This window comes from Jaculus jaculus, chromosome 5 (genome assembly GCF_020740685.1).
Source record: "Jaculus jaculus isolate mJacJac1 chromosome 5, mJacJac1.mat.Y.cur, whole genome shotgun sequence".
Taxonomy (NCBI): Eukaryota; Metazoa; Chordata; class Mammalia; order Rodentia; family Dipodidae; genus Jaculus; species Jaculus jaculus.
This window is the reverse complement of record NC_059106.1, coordinates 64295393-64314906: the sequence shown is the minus strand read 5'-3', so window position 1 is coordinate 64314906 and position 19514 is coordinate 64295393. Positions and strand designations below refer to the sequence as shown.

At 42.4% G+C, this 19514-nt stretch overlaps 2 protein-coding genes across 2 annotated transcripts in view; both read right to left on the bottom strand.

Annotated features, from left to right (window-relative positions):
* Positions 1-530: 530 nt before the first annotated feature.
* The window catches only part of Zcchc17 (zinc finger CCHC-type containing 17), a 69738-nt gene continuing 50754 nt past the window's right edge, over positions 531-19514 (bottom strand). The window contains exon 8 of the mRNA XM_045149514.1: positions 531-1240. Coding sequence (XP_045005449.1) covers positions 1079-1240 — 162 coding nt within the window. The 3' untranslated portion in view covers positions 531-1078. The remainder of the gene's footprint in view (positions 1241-19514) is intronic.
* On the bottom strand, positions 15564-16304 carry LOC105944535 (diphosphoinositol polyphosphate phosphohydrolase NUDT4B). The gene has a single exon (XM_012950285.2). The coding sequence runs from the start codon at positions 16302-16304 to the stop codon at positions 15777-15779; it is 528 nt and encodes a 175-aa protein (XP_012805739.2). The 3' UTR covers positions 15564-15776.

Genomic DNA, 19514 nt, shown 5'->3' with positions numbered 1-19514 from the left:
ATGTGCTGCCTTTAAATTGGCCCCTCTGTGGTCAAACAAGCTAGTCCAGTAAGTGGTGGACTTCCCTGGACCCATTCTGCAGAGAATACTCTTGGGTTTGGTCTCTATGGCATGCTGTGATCTCTCCCTTTCTGGAGTGCAGATTTGGATCACAGGATCCAGGTATGTGCCTTTGTGGTGGGAGATGAGCACTAGCCAAGACAGCTGCCAAGTACCAGACAAGTACCCAAAGTCAGAATCTACCAGTTCTCTCTTCAACCCAGGGAAAAGAGGTCCTCATAGAAGGGAGGGCATATAAGTGATATCCCGTGAACGCTGTGACCTGCTAGTGCCCCTGGCTTTGCACCTCAGTTGGGCCTCTCTCCAACATATCAGATGACATATTAAATGTTTTTCTGTCAACTAATGAGTTTAAGTCTATAAATTACCCAGGAAAGATTGTAAGACTAAGAACTTTCAGAAAGTTTAAAACCAAACACATTTCTGTTTATGCCAGGAATTTAAGCAAAGATTTGAAATGGAACCAGTGGTCTGTTGAAATGTTTTATACAACATATACTATAAACTATAAACGATTATTTTCTGGGTGTGGCCACTGGCTGTCATTTGTAGCAAAGCAGACCCATGTTGAGGGAATGGAAGTGAGCGCTGCTTCTTACCACGCTCACCCTCCTGCTACACGTCTGCCGTTGTCCCTGGAGGCAGCAGAGAGCACCCACCAACCTGTGTGAGACCACGCACGCACGCAGGGCTCCTCACTCTGCTGCCCTCCCGGCAGTGCTGTGGCTCTAGGCTGTACTCCTTCCCGCAGAGGAGCCCAGCTCTGGCAGTGGCAGCTGAGGAGGGTAACAGGAGCCCCGCTGAATGAAAGAAATGACCTGGAAGGATGCATGGGCTGCAGGGGGCACTTGCAAAGGAATCAGGAGCAATAAGGAAGCAATTAATCATTAGGGAACTGCTTCTGACCTCTAGTTCCCCAACTTGTCAGCTGCACAACAGGGGAGGCCATCTCCTCTCCCTTGAGTCTTAGGAGCTGGGCCACAAGCGCAGGGCTCGCAGCGGCCCGCCCTGTCCATCCTCACTCCCGATGCTTCTTCTTGTGCTGCTTTTTCCTCTTCTTCTTCCTCGCCGCCTTGCTGTCTCTTGAGGCGCGCCTTGCCTTCTTGCCCATGTCACTCTCCGAGTCTGAGCTGTCCGAATCAGATGACTTCTTGTCTCTGTGTTTCTTTTTCTTCTTTTCCTAAAAAGAAAATGTGAAAATTCAATAGTGTGTGTATGTTAACAGCAGGGGATCACTTAATAAATTACAAGATAATACTTAAGAGCAATACTGTAGAGCCAGGTATGATGGTACAAGCCTGTAATCCCAGCACTGGGGAGTGGAAGGCAGAAGGGTCAGTTGATAGCCAGCTACATGGTGAGTTTGAGACCAGCCTCGGTTGCGTGAGACTTAAAAAACAAAACCAAAGCCGGGCGTGGTGGCGCACACCTTTAATCCCAGCACTCGGGAGGCAGAGGTAGGAGGATCACTGTGAGTTTAAGGCTAGTGTGAGCTACAGCAAGATCCTACCTCGGAAAAAAAAAAAAAAAAAAAATAAACCAACAAGCAGAACAAAAGACAAACAAAAAGACAGGTGTGGTGGTACATGCCTGCAATCTCTGCACTCTGAGGTACAGACAAAAAATTCACTGAAGGCTCAAGGCCAGGTTGGTCTACACAGTGAATTCCAGGCTATATAGCAGCAGCCCATTTACAAAAAAAGGGGGAGGGGAAGGGGTTATGATGGTCAAACAAGTGAGAGAACGGAGACATACACTGTGTGTTGTAGATTTTAGCCTACTTGAACCATGTTGAGGTCACTCCAGTGTATTTAATACAAGGAAAACCAGTATTGAATAGTGCAGTTAAGTATTACCTTAAGAGGGCTGGAGAGATGGCTTAGCGGTTAAGCGCTTGCCTATGAAGCCTAAGGACCCCAGTTCGAGGCTCGGTTCCCCAGGTCCCACGTTAGCCAGATGCACAAGGGGGCGCACGCGTCTGGAGTTCGTTTGCAGTGGCTGGAAGCCCTGGCGCGCCCATCCTCTCTCTCTCCCTCTATCTGTCTTTCTCCCTGTGTCTGTCACTCTCAAATAAATAAATAAAAAATGAACAAAAAATATTTTTAAAAAAAGGATTACCTTAAGAATGAGCTAGTAGGATCACTGTGAGTTCAAGGTCAGCCTGGGACTATAGAGTAAGTGCTAGGTCAGCTGGACTAGAGTGAGACACTACCTCCAAAAAACAAGAACACAAAAACTAAACAAACAAAAAGAACTAAATGAGAGAGGTCAGAAATCTTTAGTTTTTTACTTCATATATAAATCTGTCAGGTTTGATTTTTCTTTTTAATATTTATTTGGAGAGAGAGAGTGAGGGCACGTGCGCGTGAGCATGCAAGCATATGAATAAGCATGCCAGGGCCTCCAGCCACTGCAAACAAACTCCAGATGCATGCGCCACTTTGTACATTTGGCTTTATGTGGGCACTGGGGAACTGAGCCTGGGTTGTTAGGCTTTACAGGCAAGTGCCTTAACCACTGGACCACCTCTCCAGCCCACCCCCTTTTTTTGCATGTGTGGTGTATTCATGTGTATACAGTTGCACAAGCCCCAAGCTTCCATGTGGAGCTCGGAAGAGAACATCTGGTGTCCTCTACTGCTCACCCACTTGTTTCCTTGAGATGGAGTCTCTCACTGAACCTGACACTGCCACCTTGGGTCACATTGGTTGACCAGTGATTCCCTGCAGAACCCAAGTTACAGGAGTGCATGGCCACACCCAGCTTTTTCTGTGGGTGATGGGGAATTAAACTCAGGGCAAATCAGGCCCTTTCAGGCCCTCATACTTATGTGGCAAGCACTCTTACCTGCTAAGCTATTTCCCTAACTGCCCCCACTTTCTTAGTGTGCGGTCTAAGAGCTCCTTATTTTTCGGCCAGTCTGGCTGACCATCAGGCCCGGCTCTTCTCCTGTCTCTACTTCACTCAGCACTGGGCTATAGGCATGCATGGTCACTGGCTGGGGAAGGAACTCAGGACCTTAGCCTGTGCAACAAGTGCTTTTATCCACTTAGCCATCTTCTCCCTAGCCCTGACTTAATATTTTATTTATCATTCATTTGCAGAGAGAAAGACAAAATGAGAATGAAAGAGTGTACCAGGGACTCCTGCCATTGCAAAGGAACTCCAGATACATGCACAACTTTGTGCATCTGGCTTTACATGGGTATTGGGGAACTGAACCCAGGCCATCAGGCTATCACAAAAGTATCTTTTAACCACTGAGTCATCTCTGTTTTAGCCCCTGACTTTTCTTTACTACAAATGATTTTTTTAAATTATTTTTTGTTTATTTTAATTTATTTATTTGAGAGTGACAGACACAGAGAGAAAGAGGCAGATAGAGAGTGAGAGAGAGAATGGGCGTGCCAGGGCCTCCAGCCACTGCGAATGAACTCCAGACGCGTGCGCCCCCTTGTGCATCTGGCTAACGTGGGACCTGGGGAACCGAGCCTTGAACCGGGGTCCTTAGGCTTCATAGGCAAGCGCTTAACCGCTAAGCCATCTCTCCAGCCCTACAAATGAATTTTAACTAAAACCAAAAGGGATCTCCAGAGATCTACAAACAGTGACTCACATATCCAAAGCCACTACTTATTACTCCTAGTTTGGTTTGTTAGAACTTGGTAACAGGGAAAATTGCTACCATCAATTAATAAGCCTCTACCTATTATCCTTGAGTGTTTATCATCTCTAACCCTCACAACAACCTCAACAGAGAATACTGACAAAGGACAAAAGTCACCTGGGAGTGATGGCACCCACCTGTAAATCTCAGCTCTCAGGAGTCTGTGGAGCAAGGGAAACCACAAGTTTGAGGCCAGATTGGGTTACACAGTGAATGTGAGGCAAGCCTGGTTACACAGTAGCAAGATCCTGTTCAAAATCAGAAGGAACTGGGTGTGGCAGCCTTTAATCTCAGCACTCAGGAGGCAGAGGTAAGAGGATCACCATGAGTTTGAGGCCACCATGAGACTCCATAGTGAATTCCAAGTCAGCCTGGTCTAGAGCAAGACCCTACCTCAAAAAAAAAAAAAAAAAAAAAATCAGAAGGAGCCTGGTGTGGTGGTACATGCCTTTAATCCCAGTACTTGGAGGAAGCACCTTAACTGCTGAGCCAAGTCTCCAGCCCATAATCCCAGTACTTGGAAGGCTGAGATAGGAGAATTGCTGTGAGTTTGAGGCCAGCCTGAGACTGCATAATGAATTCCAAGTTAGCCTGGGCTAGAGGGAGACCTGGGGGAAAGAAAAAAAAAACTCAGAAGGAAAGAGAAAGAAACTCACTACATAGTGAATTCCAGGTCAGCCTGGGCTAGAGCAAGACCCTACCTTGAACAACCAAAGGAAAAAAACAAAAAAAAGAACTTCCAGGAGCTGGAGAGATGATGGCTTAGCGGTGAAGGTGCTTGCCTGCAAAAACTAATTGATTCCCCAGTACCCACATAAAGCCAGATGGACAAAGTGGCACATGCACCACATGTTCACTTGCAGTGGCTAGAGGCCTGAGTGTGTTCATTCTCTATCTTCTGTGTTTACAAATAAATAAACAGCTTTATTCAACAGATGAATAAATATATAATAAAGTAGATAATAATATTACATAATGGAATATTACTTAACCATAAAGAATGGAATTAGCATGGTAGCACACGTCTTTAATCCCAGTACTAAGGGGATAGAGATAGGAGAACTGCCATGAGTTCAAGGCCAGCCTGGAACTACAAAGTTAGTTCCACGTCAACATGGGCTACAGTGAGACTACTTTAAAATGAGGACAACAGCCGCTTAAGATGGCGGCGTAGGTACCACGCCAAAGCAGCCTGGGGGGAAAAAAGACCAAAAAAACCTCAGCAAAATACACACTTTTACTAAAAAGTGAGGTGTACAGGAAACTGAAGCAGCAGCAGAGAAGTAGGAGAGATCCAGAGCATCCAGAGCCTGCACAGGCCGGCAAAAGCGGCCCCGGCAGCTCCGCTAACCACCACGGTGGCGGCGCACCAGAAAGCCGCCAGACTTGGCTACAGCCACAGGAGAAGCCAGGTGCGGGCGCTTCCCCTCACACCGCGCTCCCCGCAACTCAGGAAACGTGAGGGGAGAGCGGCACTGAGCAGCGGAGGAGCAGACCTCGAGGTAGAAGAACGCTTGGAGCAGTGAGAGAACCGGAGCAGCTGCGGCTCCCTCCCCTCCCCCACCGCCTGAGCCCAGCTCCAGAGAACAGAGCAGCATCCCGGGAGCCGGTCACGTCAACTTGAGCCAACAGCGGGACCCAAGCAGGAGCAGAGTTCAGCAGCAAAATCGGCAGCTCCGGAACTGGTACCAGCGGCCCCAGCAGCAGCAGACGCAGGAGCGGCAGCAGCGGCAGACCCAGGAGCAGCAACAACAGCAGACCCAGAAGCAACAGCAGTTCCAGCAGCGGGGGTGCTGATCTGCAGGGCCACACTTGCCAGACTTGGTTTGCCCTGCAGGAAAAGCCAGTGCCTAGCTCCAGAAATCAGAACAGCCCGACGACCCAGGCAGCAACTTGACTGAGACCAAAATCATCCAGGGTAACTGGGTTTGCACCAGGGAAGGGTCTCACTTGGTCACAAGCTGACTGGGATCCCTCAACAGACCAGAAATCTTAACCTCTGTGTTGATAGAGGATCTGGTTGTTATAGTAACTACTCTGGCATACATACTTGGGGCTGTTTTTGACTAAATGGGTACAGTGTTTAGTTAACTTTTAGAATCTACCGGTGTTTTAATCCACTCAGCCTACTTGAATACTCCCATAGCAGGGAAACTCAACCCCTAGGAGCACCTTTGTAGATACTCTCAGAGTCTTAAGAGTCACATCTAACACCTTAAGCTCCTACCCAGAAAATATATAACATCAAATCAATTGATACAGCTAAGAATACCCAGCTAGATAGAAAATCCAAGCATTAACTTAATCCAAGATGCAAAAATATATACATTATAACACAAGAAACACTAAAGAGCAAGACGATATAAATCCACCTAAAAATATTAATGCATCAGAAATGACCTCCAGTGAGAACGAGTTAGAGGAAATGCCTGAAAAAGATTTCAAAAGAATGATTGTAAGTATGTTCAAAGAAGTCAGAGAACAAATCAAAGGAGTCAAAGAGGAACTTAAAGAGGAAATCAAAGGAACCAAAGAAGATGCAGGACACCAATTTCATGAAATAAAGAAGGCAATACAAGACATAAATAAGGAAATAGAAATAATAAAGAAAAACCAGTCAGAATTACTAGCAATGAAGAACACAGTTAATGAAATAAAAAACTCTGTAGAAAATCTCACCAGTAGAATGGATGAAGGAGAGGACAGAATATTTAAGCTAGAAGACCAGGTGGCAGATCTAATACAGGCCAACAAAGAGAAAGACAAACTTATAGAAAAGTATGAGTGGGAATTTCAAAATATTCGGGACACTATGAAAAGATCAAATAATAGAATTCAGGGCATAGTAGAAGAAGAATTTCACTCAAAAGGTATAGTAGGTGTCTTCAACAAAATCATAGAAGAAAATTTCCCCCAAATTGGGAAAGAGGTGCCAATACAGATAGAGAAAGCCTTTAGAACTCCAGCCAGACAAAACCTGGAAGAATCTCTCCTCGCCATATTATAATCAAGCTTCCAAACACACACACCAAAGAAAAAATATTGAAAGCAATTAGAGAGAAAAATCAAGTTACCTGCAAAAGTAAGCCCATCAGGATTACAGCAGATTATTCAACACAAACTTTTAAAGCCAGAAGGGCTTGGGGTGATATATTCCAAGTTCTGAAAGATAACAACTGTCAACCAAGGTTACTTTATCCTGCAAAGTTATCCATTCAAATAGACGGAGAAATAAGGACATTCCATGACAAAAGCAGGTTAAAGGAGTATTTGAAGACAAAACCAGCTCTACAGAAAATACTTGATAGAATCCTCTATGCTGAAGAAAAGGAAAAGCACACATATAAGGAACCTAGGAAAAACAAGAAATACTCAAATACTAGTTAACAGAAGAGAGCACAGGTAGAACCAGAACCACAAAAAAAAAAAAAAAAAAAAAAAAAAAAAAAAAAACCAAACATAAATACACACCTTTCAATAATATCTCTTAATATCAATGGCCTCAATGCCCCAACGAAAAGACATAGATTCGCAGACTGGGTTAAAAAGCAGGATCCTACAATTTGTCGTCTCCAAGAAACTCACCTTTCTACAAAGGATAGACATTACCTTAGGGTGAAAGGTTGGAAGACGGTGTTTCAAGCAAATGGGCCTAGAAAACAAGCAGGGGTTGCTATCCTAATATCAGACAGGGTAGACTTTAGTCCAACGTTAGTCAAGAAAGATAAGGAAGGTCACTTTATATTGATTAAGGGTACACTCCAATAGGAGGACATTACAATCCAAAACATATATGCACCTAACATGGGGGCTCCCAAATTCATCAAACAAACGCTATTAGAACTAAGGTCACAGATAACACCAAGCACAGTGGTGGTGGGTGACTTTAATACCCCACTCTCATCAATTGACAGGTCATCCCGGGAAAAAATAAACAGAGAGGCATCTGGACTAAATGAGGTCATAGAAGGAATGGACTCAACAGATATATACAAGACATTTCATCCAAAGGCTGCAGAATATACATTCTTTTCAGCAGCACATGGAACATTCTCTAAAATAGATCATATATTAGGACATAAAGCAAATCTTAACAAATTCAGGAAAATTGAAATAATTCCTTGCATTCTATCTGACCACAATGGAATTAAACTACAAATCAGTAGCAAGAAAGGCTATAGAGCAAAATCATGGAAACTAAACAATACACTACTAAATGATGAGTGGGTCAATGAAGAAATCAAAAACGAAATCAAAAAATTTATAGAGTCAAATGATAATGAGAACACAACATACCAAAATCTCTGGGACACAATGAAGGCAGTTCTAAGAGGTAAATTTATAGCCTTAAGTGCCTATATTAAGAAATTAGAAAGGTCGCAAGTAAATGACCTAATGCTTCGCCTTAAAGCCTTGGAAAAAGAAGAACAAGGCAAACCAAAAATCAGTAGATGGGAAGAAATAATAAAGATTAGGGCAGAAATTAATGAAATAGAAACAAAAAGAACAATCCAAAGAATTAATGAAACAAAGAGTTGGTTCTTTGAAAGGATAAACAAGATTGATAAACCCTTAGCAAATCTGACCAAAAGAAAGAGAGAAGAGACACAAATTAATAAAATCAGGGATGAATAAGGTAACATCACAACAGATTCCAGAGAAATTCAAAAAATCATAGGGACATACTATAAAAGCATATACTCCACAAAGTATGAAAATCTGAAAGAAATGGATGATTTCCTTGATCTATATGACCTACCTAAATTAACAAACATGGAGATCCGAACAGTTATCAATAATCTCCCAACTAAAAAAAGCCCAGGCCCGGATGGATTCATTGCTGAATTTTACCAGACTTTTAAGGAAGAGCTAACACCATTGCTTCTTAAGCTTTTCCAGGAAATAGAAAAAGAAGGAATTCTACCAAACTCCTTCTATGAGGCCAGCATCACCCTGATACCAAAACCAGGCAAAGATAGAACAAAAAAAGAAAATTACAGACCAATCTCCCTCATGAACATAGATGCAAAAATTCTCAACAAAATATTGGCAAACAGAATACAAGAATATATCAAAAAGATCATTCACCCTGACCAAGTCGGCTTTATCCCATAGATGCAGGGGTGGTTCAACATACGCAAATCTATAAATGTAATACATTACATAAACGGGTTGAAGGACAAAAATCACATGATCATCTCATTAGACACAGAGAAATCATTTGACAAAATCCAACATCCCTTCATGATAAAAGTCCTACAGAGACTGGGAATAGAAGGAACATATCTCAATATAATAAAGGCTATTTATGACAAGCCTACAGCCAACATATTACTAAATGGGGAAAAACTGGAAGCTTTTCCACTAAAATCAGGAATAAGACAAGGGTGTCCACTGTCCCCACTTTTATTTAATATAGTTTTGGAAGTCTTAGCCATAGCAATAAGGCAAGAGACACACATAAAAGGGATACAAATTGGAAAGGAAGAGATCAAGTTATCATTATTTGCAGATGACATGATTCTATACATAAAGGACCCTAAAGACTCTACTAGCAAACTGTTAGAGCTGATCAAAACTTACAGCAATGTAGCAGGATACAAAATAAATACACAGAAATCAGTAGCCTTCATATATGCTACCAACAAACACGCAGAGGATGAAACCAGAGAATCACTCCCGTTCACAACTGCATCAAAAAAAAAAATAAATAAATAAAGTACCTTGGAATAAACCTAACCAAGGAAGTAAAGAATCTCTACAATGAGAACTTTAAAACACTCAAGCTAGAAATTGCAGAAGACACTAGAAAGTGGAGAAACATCCCTTGTTCCTGGATTGGAAGAATCAATATTGTGAAAATGCAATCTTACCTAAAGCAATCTACACATTTAATGCAATCCCTATCAAAATTCCAAAGGCTTTCTTCATGGAAATAGAAAAAACAATCCAAAAATTCATTTGGAATCACAAAAAACCTCGAATATCTAAAATAATACTGAGCAACAAAAAAGAGGCTGGTGGTATCACCATACCTGATTTTAACCTCTACTACAGAGCCATAGTAACAAAAACAGCATGGTACTGGCACAAAAACAGACATGTAGATCAGTGGAACAGAATAGAGGACCCAGATGTAAGCCCAAGTAGCTATAGCCACCTGATATTCGATAAAAATGCCAAAAATACTCATTGGAGAAGAGACAGCCTCTTCAGCAAATGGTGTTTTGAAAACTGGATATATATCTGCAGAAGGATGAAAATAGATTCTTCTCTCTCACCATGCACAAGAATTAAGTCCAAATGGATTAAAGACCTTAACATCAGACCAGAAACTTTGAAACTGCTAGAGGAAAAAGTAGGGGAAACCCTTCAAAATATTGGTCTTGGCAAAGACTTTCTGAATACAACCCCAATTGCTCAGGCAATAAAACCACAGATTAACCACTGGGACCTAATGAAATTACAAAGATTTTGCACCGCAAAGGACACAGTGAAAAAAGCAAAGAGGCAACCTACAGAATGGGAAAAAATCTTCGCCAGCTATATATCTGATAGAGGATTAATATCTAGGATATACAAAGAACTCAAAAAGTTAAATAAGGAATCAAACAAGCCAATCAAAAAATGGGCTATGGAGCTAAATAGAGAGTTCTCAAAAGAAGAAATACGAATGGCATATAAGCATCTAAAAAAATGTTCTACGTCACTAGTCATCAGGGAAATGCAGATTAAAACTACATTGAGATTCCATCTCACTCCTGTCAGATTGGCCACCATCATGAAAACAAATGATCATAAATGTTGGCGGGGATGTGGAAAAAAAGGAACCCTTCTGCACTGCTGGTGGGAATGCAATCTGGTCCAGCCATTGTGGAAAACAGTGTGGAGGTTCCTAAAACAGCTAAAGATTGATCTACCATATGACCCAGTATAGCACTCCTAGGCATATATCCAAAGGACTCATCTCATTTCCTTAGAAGTACATGCTCAACCATGTTTATTGCTGCTCAATTTATAATAGCTGGGAAATGGAACCAGCCTAGATGTCCCTCAACAGATGAGTGGATAATGAAGATGTGGCACATTTATACAATGGAGTTCTACTCAGCGGTAAAGAAAAATGAAGTTATGAAATTTGCAGAAAAATGGATGGACCTGGAAAGTATTATACTAAGTGAGGTAACCCAGGCCCAGAAAGCCAAGCGCCACATGTTCTCTCTCATATGTGGATCCTAGCTACAGATGATTGGGCTGCGTGAGAAGGAAAATACTTAGTAGCAGAGGCCAGTAAGGTAAAAAGGAGACATAAAGGGTGGATAAAGGAAGGGAGGAGGATACTTAATAGGTTGATATTGTATATATGTAATTACAATGATTGTAATGGGGAGGTAATATGATGGAGAATGGAATTTCAAATGGGAAAGTGTGGGTGTGGGGAGGGAGGGAATTACCATGGGATATATTTTATAATCATGGAAAATGTTAATAAAAATTAAAAAATAAAATAAAATAAAATAAAATGACGACAACAAAATGGAATTCTGTCATTTGTAGAAAGATAGAACTGGAGATCATGTAAAATGAAATAAACCAGACTGAGAAACAAAAATATGTTTTATCTCATAAGAATAATATAGACTGATTGGTTTTTGAAGCAGGGTCTCACTCGCGTGCAGGCTGGCCTATGTCTGCCTATGTGACATACCAGGTGTTAGAAGCTGGCTGAGAGACAGTGGAAAGAAAAACCCGGTGTTAAGACAGACCTAGACCCGAGTTCTATCTACCACTTACTATTCATTCTGTAGCCTTGTCAAGTAACCTCATCTCAATGCCTAGCTGCCTTCAGTGGAAACAGATAAGAATAGCACCTATGTCACATGGTGATGATTCAAGGAGACAGTATCTATAGCTTGGAAGGTGGTAGCACTTGTCCCAGGTCAGAGGCAGGGTTGGTCTCTACATATAAATGTAAGAGGAAATCTGAGTTATCTATGCAGCACATGGCTCCTCGTCCATTAAAATAATGCACGGCCTTACAGTATGGTGGTCACAACAACTTCAGAATATGATGGAATTAAATTCCAGATCTGACACTTAACTCATTAGGTGACTTGGGACAAGAGATTTAACTTTTTTCTTTTTAAAATTTATTTTGAAAGAGAATGAGAGGTAGACAGAAGACAGAGACTGAGAGAGAGAGAGAAGGAGAGAATAGGTGTGCCAGGGCCTTCAGCCACTATGAACAAACTCCAGACATGTGCACCCCACCCCTGCAGAGCATGTGCGACATTGTGTGTTTGTGTCACCGTGCGTATGGTTACATGGGACCTGGAGATTCAAACCTGAATTCTTAGGCTTTGCAAGTAAGCACTTTAACTGCTAGCTATCTCTCCAGCCCAGACTTGATTTTTTTTTTTTAATCTCAATTTTCAGCCAGGTATGGTGGCGCATGTCTTTAATCCCAGCACTTGGGAGGCAAAGGTAGGAGGATCACCAAAAGTTCAAGGCCATCCTGAGACTACATAGTGAATTCCAGGCCAGCTTGGGCTAGAGTGAGACCCTACCTTGAAAAACCACACACACACACACACACACACACACACACACACACAATCTCAAGGACACACACTACTGAGGCAAGACAGTAAGATGGGGAGGGGGCAGAAGGGGAAAGGAGCCTTTCATCTGACTTCTGCCAGCTGATAAGCAAGAATTCCAATACAATTAACATTTCTCCCTTCACAGCTCTAAGCCTAAAATTTTCTAGGAATCTTGCCAGAAATCCCTTCTGCAACCCTACTGGCTCCTGGTTTTGGAATATCAGATTGTAGCCTTATCCAAGGCATTTCTAGAGCCATTTTATAATCTCACTTACCAAAAAAAGAGAAGATGAAGGTGGGGGAACTCTTAGCAAATCTTGAGAGCCCACACCTGGATACGCCTTACTTTCTCTTACAGAAACCCACACCTGTGCTTTGGAGTGTGTCTTTCTTTCTGACTTCTTTTTCCTCTTAGCCCTTGTTTTTAAAAAAATCTCATTAAAATATCTCTAATGAAGCCCTACTGTGCTTCATGCTCATAGTCTTGAAATGTTTTATTGTGTCACAGTCACAAATCCCAGGCTTGCCTGAGTCAAGGCCCCTAAAATATCAAAGGGAATTCAATTCCTCAGACTGTGGAGGGTAAAAGGGCGGAACTATGGGTCTTTCCTCCTACCACAGACACAGTGAGAATTCATTAAATTCTAACTACAGTGCCTAGCACATTATAGGTACTCAGTAGTACCCAGAAGATTCTCCTCTTTTCCTCAGGGCTTTGAGCATACCAGGCAAGAGCTCTACCACTAAGTTGCATCCTTGGCCAACTACAAGTATTGTTTTCTTATTTTGGAGAACTCCCAGGATGCTCTTAGAGCCTTACCAAATAATCAGAGCAGAAGAGTCCAAGTTTTGAAAGGAAACTAATTCAAACTTCTTTCTTGCCAGGCACGGTGGCACATGCCTTTAATCCCAGCACTTGGGAGGCAGAAGGAGGAGGATCACCATGAGTTCGAGGTCACTCTGAGACTACAGAGTGAATTCCAGGTCAATCTGGGCTAGAGGGAGATCCTACCTCAGGAAAAAAATTCTCTTTTTTTCTCCATGTTTCTATTTTTATTTGATGTTTCGAAAGGTAAAAAAGTCAAGATTCTTACATCAGTTAGAATGAGACCATCTCAAATGAGACCATGCAAAGCAATTCAGTGTGTACAACAATCATTTCTCTTCAGTTTTTCTGATTTATACAACAATGTTTGGTAAGAACTGGATGGCATGTGCTTGGTTTTTTACAATGTCTACAAAAACCACAGACAGGGTCAATTTACAATAACTTGTTTTCTGGTTTTTTCTTAGGCACATGGAACTCGAAATTTTAGCTGCCCAATTTTATTCACCTACCTCACAAAGAAGCACAAACAACAGTCTCAACACTACAAACTTTGGAGGGTTGAGAGAGTAGACATTATGTAGTAGATCCAACTACTTAGCCTGAAATGTTGTTGGCTTTCTTTAAGCATAACTGTCCTTAGGGCTGTCCCACTAATGTTGCTATATACTGGGCTCCACAACAGTAAAGAACCCCTGATGTGAAGTTTTAAGGTGACATTCTGCTAGTTGAAATAGACTAAGACTGTCTGCTAAATGGCACTGAAGAAAACCTGACCCAAGTGGCACTACTTAGTCCAAATGTTTCTGACCAGAGAAATTATACAACAATATTTATAGGCTAGCTTTTAAGAGATGGTTGACATTAATACTGTACATATTTTACATGACAATACAGTCTGAGAGTTTATAAAATGAGTTCATGCACTATTATCTCTAAGAATATCATGTACAAGAAACTACATACTTGTGAAAGCATTTAAGGTGGAAGCAGTCTTATATACAAAACAATCCAGTTTCTATGTTAAGTATGTTATTTAGAGAAATTTCAGGGATTTCGGAGAAAAAAAGTGGCCCACTGGTGACTGGTAAAGTCAATTTGTAGGACTTAAAATGTTTCCTTTTCTAAAAAACATCCAGAATACATAAACTCTGTACAAAGAAAAATATAAAAATTCTGGATGGCCATGTTCGATTATACAACATAATTTAACATATACTCATTCCTTTGACAGCATTAGTTTGTGGGCTAATGTTTTTATTTAGTTCAGCTGCATTTATGGCACAAGATCTCATTTTCAAAATGGCACCAATTTTCCTTAAGTTTAAGGACTATTTTTAGCAGCAATTTTACTTTAACAACTTACAGAACAAATGTCTTTACCTACCTTTCTACTTTATGCTTGCCAGGTACAGTGGTATTTACAAAAAGCTAACAATGTCTACATAAAAAATGACCTTTCACTCTCCTCACCCTGCATTTCAAGGGATTTCCCCCACCCCTTTCGTTTGTGACCTCATTAAAGAGTGTGAGTTTTAGACGTGGTACCTAGATACTTTCCATGTGACGGTCAATTCTGCGTATGTGTAGAGGCAAGTGTAACATGAAACAACCCTCAGCGCGTGTCAGTGCTGTCAGTCAGGTGGTACCCAGCACTGACCCCCTAGAAGACAGGAGACATTCAAATCTCAGGCTTCTAGCAGCTGAACAGGAAGGCCTCTTCTACTCAGCAGTAATGTAGCCATCCCAAGGCTACAGTCCAATTCTGTTACTGGTTAAAAAAAACCAAAACTTATAAAGTGTCACCAAATTAGAAAACTGAAAATGCATTTTAAGTGCAATTTATACTGAGGGCATCGGGTTCAAAGGTATTCCATCCACACAAAAGAAATTTAAATGGGAAATGGCAACAAACAACATGTGAAATAATTGCATGAATAATTTTCAGAATGAGATGTAGTTACTACATGCGTTTTGCTAGCAATATTTTCCTAAAAATTGCCAGCTCTATAGTTATATATCATGTTGAATTACAAATACATTTTAGGGGAGATAGCCATACTAGGTTCACAGTGACATAATACTAGTTGTGAACATTCAGTCAACAGCTCCTAAAAATAGTAGCTCTTTTCAAAGCAATTGGACCATACAAAAAATAGCCCGAATCTGCAGTTTACAAACTGACTGTAATCTTAAAACCAAGTTTGGGGATGTTAATGTCTTTAATACCAAGAATATCTTATGAATTCTCACCACAGAAAGGTCTGGTTTGTCTGTTGATGCTGTGAATGAGAAATTAAGAATATATACCCCCCCCAAAAAAAGAATATATACCCACAAGCAATTCAATCTGGTGAAATAAACCATAGACTGATGTCAAGTGGACAAAAAGTGAAAAATGCTCAAAAAAAAAAAAAACAAATAATATAGAGGGTGCAATTAAGGCATTAAAAAAATTCCACATGGCTTTGGCTTCTTACACTATTTTTACAGTCTTGTTGCTTAAAAATACATGCAAACTGAAATCCCTGCATGGCAAATTCAGAAGGTCTGCCAGCAGCATTCAGATGTGGGACAAGGAAAGTGACAGGACCTGGGAGGGGAGGGTTCCCCATTCTCTCTATCTTACACTAGACGGCACCCCAGAGGTCTGTGCAGCAGTCACAAACAAAGCATTGTTATCTGGAAGGGAGGCAACTGTGGAGTTTCCATTGGCTGGAGAACAACCCAGCTTCAGTTTTTCCAGATATTCTGCATGGACAGGTTTATGACCCTGGAGAACTTTGATGGCATCTTCTACTTTGAACCAGTCTCTCTTCCTTTCTATATTAACAGAGTCTTCCCAATCTTCTAATATTTCAGTGACTGTAAGAACATAAACATATGTTCTGTGCTTTCGGTCTTGATTCTGCTCAAATATGCCAAGGAGTCTTCCTAATTTTCCTTTGACTCCAGCCTCTTCATAAACTTCCCTCACAGCAACACCGCCAGGCTCCTCTTCAGGCTCCATTCCCCCTCCTGGAACAATCCACTGGTCGCTGCTCACCAGCAACACCTGGTGCTCCTGCTCGCCGCAGAAGCACAGGCTCGCCGCTGCTTCTTGAAGCCCTCTTGAAGCCCTCGCGGTCTGGGTGGGCTTGAACTTCATCACAGAGCCGGGCTCCAGGGCCGAGACGAGTGGGGTGGGGGGCCGGGAGGGAAGCACCGCCTCTGCCCCAGCGCCCGCCGCCGCTCTCCTTTGAGGCTCTCCTCGCCGCTCGCTCCCTCCCTCCCGTCCGCCCGCCACCAGCCCGCCACCAACCGTGGAAGGGGGAGGTGGGAAAGAGCGAGGCTCCCGGCTCGGGCCACACGGAGCCCGGAGCACACTGGCCGGCGGCACCGCCGCGGCGGATCAGGAAAAAAATTCTTGGCACCTTCAATGAAGAAAAGAGCAGAAAAAAGCCTCCCCAGACCCACACTGCCAAGTTCTGGCAACCATGGCTAGAAGGAGCTGAGAGGTGGCAAATTCATTATTTGGCTAAGTGTGGCACCTTCCTGTGCAGCAAGGCTGTGGAGATCCATCACAAGGTGTGAACTTGAGAGCCTTACCAAATTCTGCTCCTTAGGTAGGGCAGGGTTCTGGAAAAGTACATAAGCAAACGGACAGCCTCACCCAGCCTGGTAAGGAAATGAGGGGAATAATATTGCCTAACACTTTAAAAGTTCTTTGCAGATTTCTAGGCTTCATATATTAATAATAACAATAATAGTCTGTTGGGATCAAAATTCTTTTTTTTCCCAAGGCAGGGTCTCACTCTGGCCTAGGCTGACCTGGAATTCACTATGTAGTTTCAGGGTGGCCTCAAACTCACAGTGATTCTTCTACCTCTACCTTCTGAGTGCTGGGATTAAAGGGGTGCACCACAACACCCAGCTCAAAATTCATTTTGAGGGGACCAGAGAGATGGCTCAGCAGTTAAAGTCACCTGCTCACAAAGCCTGGCAGTGTGGGTTTGATTCTGCAATACACACGTAAAGCCATATAAACAAAGTGGGTATATACCTGGAGTTTGTTTTATACTGGCAGGTGGTCCTGGCATGCCATTTCTCTCTCTCTCTCTGCTTGCAAATATATTAAATATTTCAAAATTCTTCTTGAGGAGTTCTGGCAGTTTCACTATGTAGCTCTGGTTGACACAGTTCCTTATGCAGCCCAGGCTGCCCTTGAACATGCAGCGATTCTCTCGCCTCAGCTTCTCAAGTACTGGCACTATAGCGTTACAGACATATACCACCATACCCAGCCTCTCCTTTCCTTTGTTTTGTTTTTTAATTTTTTAATTTTTATTTGAGAGTGACAAAGGAAGAAGAGAGAATGAGAATGGATGCACCAGAGCTTCCAGCCACTGCAAACAAACTCCAGATGCGTGCGCCATCTTGTGCATCTGGCTTATGTGGGTCCTGGGGAATTGAGCCTCGAACCAGAGTCCTTAGGCTTCATAGGCAAGTGTTTAACTGCTAAGCCATCTCTCCAGCCCCCTTTTTGTTTTATTTTTGTTTTGTAAGGTGTCTCACTATGTAGCACAGCCTAACCCAAACCAGCAGTCCTCCTGTCTCACCCTACAGAGTGCTGAGATGACACATAATTTAGGTGCCACTGTACCTAAATTTATGAATCTTTATTTCATTTTACAATATAAATTGTAACTTGCAGAAGCAAAGAGCTGACCAAGGCTAACAAGAGTACTGTATTTTACCTTCTTCCTTCCTCACTTTCTATTCTTTTTAGCTCCCTCCATCCTTGCTTGTTTTCTACTTTTTTTCAAGGAAAAACATCTCATTAGCCCAGGTTGATGTAGAACTTACTCTGTAGCACTAGGTTGGCCTTGAACTCATGGTGATTCTCTTACCTTAGCTTTCCAAGAGTTAGGACTAAAGGTGTGCATACACCACCATGACCACCAAGTGCTGTTCTTTTCTTTCCTCTCTCCCTCCCTTCCTTCCTTCCTCTCCTTCTCCTCCTTGTTACTGTTATTTTTTTCTTTTTGTATTTAAAGGTAGGTTTTCACTCTAGCCCAGGTTGACCTGGAATTCACTATGTAGTCTCAGGTTGACCTTGAATTCACAGTAATTCTTCTACCTCTGCCTCGTAAATACTGGGATTAAAGGCATGCAACACCATGCCTGGCTTAGTGCTGTTATTTTCTAGCACAGAACTTGTCACTATTTTCACTGTGTTCTCTCTCAAAGATGTGGGCTCTGGAGAAGGGAAGAGATAAACCACACAGACCTCTGGCAAGCTGGGACTCTAGCTGGTGAGGAAAACTTAAGAGATGGCTTTCTTTTATGCCTAAAGACAACCCATGCTCTAGCAGGTGGCATTAAGAGCATTGTGTTACCTGGCTGGAACTAGAGAACAAAAGCAGGCATTTTAGAAGCTCAAGTTCGACAACAAAGTTGTGAGTTGGGTGGGTAAAGAAGGAAAGGAAAGTTTCTGCCCTATGGTCTGTATTCAAGTAGGAAGAGGAACAGAAGATCAGCAAAGCAGGGTGTGCTGGCTCCGGCCTGTCATCCCAGCACTGCAGGAGGACTGACCAAACGCTCAAGTGTTATACAGAGAGTGAGGTGGAACCCAGCCTGAGCTACAGAGACCCTATCTCTAAAAGAAGATCAAGGGTGAGGACTGGAGAGATGGCTTAGCGGTTAAGGTGCATGCCTGAAGCCTAAGGAACCAGGTTCGAGTCTCCAGGTCCCAACTTAAACCAGATGCACCCACATGTGTCTGGAGTTCATTTGCAGTGGCTAGAGGCCCTGGCACACCCAATCTCCCTCTGTTTCTTCCCCCACCTCTTTAATGAATTAAAAGAAAAAAAAATCAAGGGTGGATCACTGTGAGTTCAAAGTAGAATGAGACTGACCCTTATTCAATAAATAAATAAGTAAGTCTCTAAAATCCTCTCTAGGGGTTTTCTCTACAGCTCTGACTTACAGGCCAGTATGAGTAAAAAACAGAAGTAAAACCCAGCCAGGTATGGTGGCAAACACCTCTAATCCCAGCACTAGAGAGGCAGAGATTAGAGCATCAACCTGAGTGAATTCCAGGTCATCTTGGGCTAGAATGAGACCCTACTTTGAAAAACTGAAAACAACAAAAAATAAAAATAAAAAGCTCAAACCCTGAAAAAGGGGAGTTATCTCAGGCAGATGTGGTGGCTCATACCTTTAAGCCCAGCACTCTGTAGGCAGAGGTAAGGATCACCATGAGTCTGAGGCCAGCCAAAGACAACATAGTGAATTCCAGGTCAGACCCTAGGAAGAAAAAGAGGTGGGGGGAGTTATAACAGTACTCCCTTCCCACTTTGTGTACACGTCTCATCTG